The following is a 7,930-nucleotide window of genomic DNA, read 5'->3' as shown; positions in this document are numbered from 1 at the left end:
AATTTCAGATTGATTTGACTTCTGATTCGAAATAATTTGATTCGTACTACAAGTCGCTCCTGCCTGTCTTGTGGTTGTGCCCTTTAGTCGGTGGTTTGGCATTTTGCAGGTGGGTTGTTTTACCAATTTGCTGGTTCTTCAATTGGAAGAAATTATAGCGATTACGGTCTTTGTTCGTGTCATGCTCCCACCAGAGAAAACACCGTGGAAGGGAATGCAAAGACTGCTGCCTAGGCCAGTTTGAGGAATTGTCTTTATTTATTCCACACATGTCACAACAGTGAACGACATATACTTGTGAGTTGAAAACACTGCCCGATTTCAAAGATTTGAAGAAGTTTACTTGTAAACCAGTACAGCATTATCGGTAAGTCGGACTGCCTGACCAATTCTTGCAATGCGCTTTCAAAAACAATTTTGAAGGTATCCCGTCTGTTTATTAGAAAAGGGAACTGCTCCAATAGAAGTAAAAAACCCAAAACGGCTATAACATGGATGTTTCAAGAGACTCAGGGCGATATACGCCGACCTCAACATCTAATTTATCCCGCTCGAGTTCCATGCGATCGAACAGCAGAACCTCTCTCATACGGCGTAATCAGAGCATTAGTGCAAAACAAATCCGTTTTTACAGAAATGGTGATAAATATTTTGGTGGATTGAAATTGGCTGTTTCGCCAGAAAGATACAAGGAGTTCGATTCTCTGTTAGCAGAACTTTCAGTAAAATTGGATTTAGCCACAGGTGCCGTTCGTTTCATTTTCAACGCTGAGGATGGCAGCCTGATAACGGATATATCTCAACTACAATATGGTATACCATACGTTTGTTGCTCTGGAAACACATTTCGTCCATTAGACGAGGGGTACGGAAAGCAAAGTAGCAACAATTGGTCGATGAACAGACAGAGGCATGTTTCAAGGTGAGAAATATAGTAATCCTTCCAAGGAATTCAAGAAGGCAATATAAGAGAGTTGTTGTCCTCTGTCGTATTGCAAATGTAAATTCAATGAAAGTGAAATTTTTCTTTTGTCGTTTTAACGAGAAAGTGTGTAGCGCTTTCTAAATGTGCCAAAAGCTGGGTCGAAGGTGGTAATTGATATGACAGTTCATTAGTAGGAATTCAAGAAACATTTTCATTGTCAAACATCGATTGGGAAAAGTAAATTGGTTATTCATTATTTACCCTATCCTTAAACATTTCCAGGATACCCATTAACCTTTAGGATACCGAAAATTATTATTGACACTCATGAAAAATTTATGAAGGAGAATCGGAGCAGTTGGTCTTTTAATCTTCCGATTACAATGGGAAAATACCTGCAGACAAAGAATGGTTGTTTAGACCAGGCTGCCGTTGATAGACATTTTAAGGCTCCTTACCTCTACAAGGCCTTTCTACACCCAAGTTTGTCCCTTTTCAAAATAATTAGATACTTTTTATTTTGACTGGACATCCAGGTGATGATGAGTGGCTGTCAGTACAATGGTCTGTCCAGAGTTAACTCACTCCAAAGATCTGTGACAGGCTCTTAGCCTTTAGCACAGTTATAGTTATATTTATAGTATAGTAACAAATTAATGAAACAATCATCATTAATTCTTAATTTTAAATGTCCTATGTTATGTTTCAGCTTGGCATTTCTGTTGTAAAAATAAGCATGTACATGTCGAATGACTTTTAAAGACATTGAAAAACAATATTTTCCACCACTTTGTAAGAAAAGCAAAACAAATTTGTTTGCCCCTTAGGTCCACCAATGCCCTCACAAGCCTGGAAGCAAACACTCAGAGAGATGCACTAGTAAACATTGGCAACCATCGTGACTTTATCAAACCCAAACTTGTCACAGTTATCAAAAATGGGAAACCACCACAGCAAAAAGTCACCATGCTGTTAAACCAAAAGACAGCTGTAAGCTATGATCAAGTACTAGATCACTTATCAGCAAGAGGGTGCCTTGGAAAAGTAGACAAACTGTATGCTGTAGATGGAAAGCTTGTAAGTTCAGTTCACCAGAAGTCAACTGTTGTTAAATATTTCAGATCTGTGAATTTGTGTGTATTTTCTTAATAGATAAAACCAAAGAAAGCTTCATATGGTTATGATCAAGTCAACATCATGTCAGTGTGACTTAGTTTCTGAATTTTTTGAAGCTTACCAAATATTTTTTCATCTCTTTGGGTAACTTAAAGATTTCAATAGCCTTTGAAATGCATGATAAAATTTTATGAATAACAAAATTCCCTTTTGTTTCCTAATATAATCTTCAAAGCCTAAGTCCTGGATTAGCAAAAGCCTCATTGAAAGAAAATCATAAGTGTATTTTTTGAATCACTACAATGGATTAGATTCAAATGCTTTGTGGTATGGCCACAAGTCAGGATATTCAAGCATAAACATATTGTTGATTCCAGTGGGCAATGAATAACCCATATGCTTCCTCTCTTGAATAGTTGCTGCATAAAAGTCCCAATATTCTCTTGCTTACCAGGTTCCAGCTGTTCTGTACATATTGAATTGAAATGCTCAGTCTATAGATTTTGTACTTCTACCTATGACCTCGAAAAATATGGCTTTTTCTTCATTTGCCCTCTTTACTGAATGTAGTAATATAATCAGGGATTTTAATGTGCAAGGCTGGAATAATTTTTGGTCTTGGTTTTTCAAGATACAAGTAAAAAGGAGGTGCTTGTCTAAATAGAAGGAAGGCTGTATATTTGCTAAGGAGCTTAAGAACTGTCCAATTATAATTCAGATATTTTAAGGTAGCTTTTGGTTTGATCATCCATGGATTTTTTTAATTCCAATTCTGGTGGCAAACTGATTATAAATTGAATTTTTGGGCTTCTGAATGGACACAAGTTGTTCACTGTCTATGCAAGCAAGTTATAATTGTTTGTGATTAGGAGAGAAATTGGCTTTGTCAGAATGAGAAGTTCTGATAAGAAAAGTCATCTTAAAATGATCTTTTATGTTGTTGGCTATGCATAATTACACACAGGTTTTGTATAAGTCTACTTCCTATTGTGCATAAAAAATTCCCGAAATTTCATTGGTCACAAAAGTATTTTCATTGATAGTGACTGTCAAGGATAAAATTGATATCCTCTATATCGATATCACCACTCCCACGTGTTCCGCATAACAGGATATAATACTATGAGGAAATTAATTTGAAATGTTTCCTCTCTCATAGGTCCGTGATCTGCGGGATTTGTTCGATGATGACACCGTATTCATTGCATTTGCTTCGAATGAAAAGTTTCCCGAAGAAGGGATTGAGCTGGACACAAAGAGTAAGTAAACACACACTAAATTTTTTCATTGGTTTTGAATATACGCGAGTGAGATGAGCTCGTATTTTGATTACTGTCCTATGTAAATTGTTGTTTATAAACGTCTAAAATACCTTCTAGAGAAGTTTCTCGTATTTATGTAGACAGAAGGGGAGCCTTAAACTTCAATGTAGAGAGCAATCGAGTAGAAAGTGGATTGGCCATAGTGTCTGGTTGTGGCCCACCTTTGGCGCGGCGCCTGTTAATAATAAATTGATGGAATTAGCCAAGTTTGAATTATCAGGTATACATAAAGGTAAAAAGCCGAGTGCAGGACAGCAAAATTGAGAGCCTGGTTGTGATACTAATTAAAATACAGCAATACAGAATACATCGTTATATTACCGGTGCCTTGACAGTAATATCGGATTTCCTGATAGTATTGCCTATGGTTTGAAACTAATATTGACTGAAGACTGCTATTTGCTAGCGATATCGATTATTGATCGAGGTATTAATTTCCTGGTATCTGTATACGCAACACAGGTCCGATTATTCTAAAATAACTTGATTTACTTTCAATACTCTTATCAAGTATACATTTCCTGCCGAAGCCATGAACCTTTATACCCCTTTCTAATGTTTTTTTCTATTTCTTTACCCCCCCCCCCTCCCCCTCAAAGCATAATTGCTCTCGGTTTTGCGTTGCTTTGCTAAAATTATATTCCCATTACCTTACTAACGTAAAAGCACCAGAAATAACCACAATGAAAATATCAAGCGCCCGCCCCTCTTATTTAAGCACAGCATTTAAAGGCTATTTTCCAATCAGGTTTTCCTAAAAACAAAACCTCAAGATATTTCAAACCTGAAAGAATCATATCTTGTCATATCCCATAATCTTGGAAATATTATTATTCTCGTAAAATCCTCATAGATGGGTTAACCTAATGCTTTGTTTATTAAAATCTAAACAAGATACAACCTAAAATGATTCCAGAACATATCGAATAGGTCTTCTGATAACCAGAGGGAGTCTCAGTGTCTTATCGAAGAGATTTGAACAAGAAACGCCATATTCTATACAACTGCCGATAGACATGTCATCGTCTAGTGCAAATCACACTGATTCATTCTCACGTCAGCTGTCCGTTATTTACGTCACAACCAACATAAGATAAACTCATTAATCTGCGGCGTTCGTTTTTATTCTAAACATCAAGCATATTTTTGGTTTTTAGCTTATCTTGTAGACGCATTTCTTTTCAAATATAATTGCTATTGAAAACTTTTGCATGAAAACGCGCTAAGGTAAAACTCGTCGCTTAAAAATGTTAATATGGATTTGTTTTTTTTATTCCAAAAATTGAAGCCGATCCAAAGGATCTAAATCTGTGTATCACCCCTTTCAAAATTTGCACTGAACATAAATTAAGTGTTGGCATGCTGTGTAACTCGTCTAATTCAACCCCACCCCACCCCACCCCCTGTTAGCTCCCGATCGCCGAGAAAGACGCTGCCAAAGGCATATAAACTCTTAAATCCACTAAATATACTTTTATTGCAGAACCTGTCAGTTTATTTTATTTAGATAGGTTGAAATTTGAATGCTAAGTAGGTGTTAAAATGATCTAGAATGGAAAAAAATCTTTTGCAAGTATGAATCTAGGTATTTGAATTAAATTGTCAGCATTAGCTTTTCTGTTAATAAAAATTTAAATGGTTTAGTTTATAGTTTACTACTTTAGGACGAAATATTTTTCTAGTTTCTATATCGAAGTAAAGTTTATTTTAAAAGCTAGAAGGAAGCAAAGTTATTTTGGACTGCAACAAAAATGCTATCTTATTTCGTCCGGTAGTTTCGTCGTTTGTAGGTAGTTGATAGTGATATTTAGATCCGTTTGAGTCTTATTTAAAGACTGTTGACCTTGTTAACTTCAGTTCAGCTGCAGATAGATGTAGTGTAGAATAGTTTAGAGACAGAAAGAACTTATCTTATAGGCCCTTGGAGCTATGATTGGAATATTGCATATGATTACGTACCGTCAATAAGAAGGCGAACATACCAGGCAGTGTATCTTGCCGTTACGGCCATTAATGCTATGCAAAAAGCAGTTGATGAACATAAACTTCCAGCAGCAAAAAGAGTGAATGAAACTGTAGATACTCCAGAACAGACTAAAAGACCAAAAACCAAAACTGGTGTTAGCGTTAGAAAAGTCTCCCAGCCTAGTCCTGATATATCAGACAGAAACCCTTGCGATGTCGAACAGCCAGTAAGAGAGAAGTCAATAAAGTCATCATATGCTCAACCATCTGACAAAGAGCCGATGCCCGAAACTGAAGACACCCCAGCAATTAAGAAGCCAAACCCACGTGAAGAAACATTCCAACCTGCTAGGCCATCACAAATAAAGAAAGCACAAAAATCAGTAAGACGCGAAAAAATTCGTTTTGAAGAGTCAACAGCCAAAAAGAATAACTCAAGAGCTGTTGATGCAGCTACGGAAGCTGAAATCAGGGCGGCAGAGGAGCGATTTGAGGAAGTAAAGCAATCTATTGTTGCAGCCATTAACGAAGGAACAAATACAATAGCTCTGAGAAGAAGTCACATCCACAGCTTTCCGATTGAGTAATACTCTTTTAGTTGAGCAAGAAGTAGCTAGACCAGAAAGCTTAGATGCACTCTATATGCTATACGTAGTATTTGCTCATATGCTCATCTTCACAAATTTTATTCATAGATTTATCTAGCTGGTCTAGGTATGATTAAATGACTTTGATACTTTTATGATCTGATCTTTGACGATTGATCTTCTTAAAGTACTTCTCAGAGTACTCTTAAAGGGCTGGAATGCGTCTCAGAAGAAGTGCGCGCTTATACTGTGATTTTGAATGATTTTAAATGTGCAGTGTGCATCTCATTTTAAATGGATATAGAAAAAAGGCAAAATATGTGTCATTTCAATTCGTTGACATACCGACAAAGTTTTTCTTGACGTTGAAATGCTAATAACTGTAATATGCTGAGATTTAGTAAGTAAAAAAGACAATAAAAGTAACAGTTTTACGTTGGACAGCTTTAGCCGTAGTCAGCGAAAATGCAAACTGTCGCTTTGCGATTGTATTCACCAGTCTGCAAAATATATAACAGTTCGTTGATAATTTTATTTGCAAATGAGTGTAGTCCTCTAGATATTATTATAAGCTATCAAGCTAGCACTTAATATGCTTGCGGAGGAAACACCTTTTAGTTCTGACTTACCAGAACAAATAACATCACCTTGATATGATTTTTACACAAATTTTGAAGGTATTGCGAAGATATTGAGGGGCTATAGGACTAGACCGCGTTCTTGCTCTACTATAAAGGTAGCAACCTTGTGGCCAGAAGGGGCACAATTTTCTGAAACAGAAATGAATCTTTTTGCAACTCATGCAGGTGCCCCTTTTTTCCTAAATTTGCCCCCTCTTTTGGACCGCTTCCTATGTCTATTGACCCTACTTAACTGCAGAGTGCCACTATAATTATTTGCCTTGTCAGCAGATACACTAAAGTCGATTGTCAATACCTTCTTTTTTAACTTGTCAAACCATTTTAGCGTTTATTCACAATTGCGTGCCTGAAATTTGGTGTACGTTGCCCTTGTGAAGCTTTAGAATAACACTGATTAAAAGCCCCGCTGCTTAATCATAATCATTCAATTTCTCTGCATTTGATCTTTTATTGATTATATGAACAGATTAGAGATTCTGCCTTTGATTTTCTTATTCTGTTTGCGTTTTTGCATCGTTTGCGCAGATGACAATGCCGTTGAAAATTTCGGGGCAACTTTCTACGAAGTTGTGGTATCAAAGGAATCTAGAGTATCTTATTCAGTGGATTAAAGATCTAAGAAATGTTTAAAAAATACCACTGGGACTCTTATCCGGACAGGAATGTCTGCTATCGCCTTATATTTCTTTAAAGCGGTGATTTTAAGCTAGATTGAATTTTAAGATCAAAACATTCCAGTTTCAAAAATGGGTTTGTTGTTATTTGCTCATTTTAGTCAGAATGCCTCAATCATGAAGGGTAGGCGAAAGCACAAAGATGAAATCTTAAGCATTGGTGTAAAGCAGTGGTGTAGTGCTATCAAAATGACAAGGGGGCTCCTGCACAAAATGCTGCAAAAAACAATAGCAAAAGTAGAAATTTGCCAATTTTCGGCATGAACAATGGGAGCTCAGCCCCCCTGAGCCCCCCCTAGCTCTACACCCCTGGTGTAAAGACAAGATAAGGCGGATTGCTAAGAATAAATGCATATAATTCCATAGTTTTAAAGTATTTTGCGTCCGTCAATTGGTTTGTTTCCATTTTTCCTCCGCAAAATACACGTGCAGTTCTCCATGGTGTTGTAAAGCATGAGTTTATTGGCTTTATTTGTTATTTCATTCTACACGGAGTGAAAATAAGGGATTAGTTAGATTTCAGTCGAACCTTCAGAAGAACCCAGCAAGCATTTAGAAAATGTTAGTATTAGTAATATTCTAGTGCTTGATGACAAAGTTTCTGTTCAGATTTAAGCTTATAAACATGGCTTGAGCTTGCTAAGGAACTTTGCCTCTCGGCTTTTAATGTAACTTCTTATTAACACCCAAGGGCTTTCAG

At 36.6% G+C, this 7,930-nt stretch overlaps 1 protein-coding gene across 6 annotated transcripts in view; it reads left to right on the top strand.

Annotated features, from left to right (window-relative positions):
• The window catches only part of LOC135686370 (serine/threonine-protein kinase DCLK1), a 36,420-nt gene continuing 28,490 nt past the window's right edge, over positions 1-7,930 (top strand). For 4 of the 6 annotated variants that reach the window (XM_089108780.1, XM_089108778.1, XM_065202585.2 and 1 more), the window contains exons 1-3: positions 3-922; positions 1,753-2,002; positions 3,201-3,300. In XM_089108780.1, the coding sequence (XP_088964906.1) occupies positions 492-922; positions 1,753-2,002; positions 3,201-3,300 (781 nt within the window). In that variant the 5' untranslated portion in view covers positions 3-491. Of the gene's footprint in view, positions 923-1,752; positions 2,003-3,200; positions 3,301-7,930 lie in introns of all 6 variants that reach the window. The other 2 variants (XM_065202583.2, XM_065202584.2) reach the window with 2 other exon arrangements.

The sequence above is a fragment of the Rhopilema esculentum genome, chromosome 6 (assembly GCF_057945365.1).
Source record: "Rhopilema esculentum isolate cy_ngs chromosome 6, ASM5794536v1, whole genome shotgun sequence".
In the NCBI taxonomy this organism is placed as follows: Eukaryota; Metazoa; Cnidaria; class Scyphozoa; order Rhizostomeae; family Rhizostomatidae; genus Rhopilema; species Rhopilema esculentum.
This window is presented reverse-complemented; position numbering and strand designations above follow the sequence as displayed.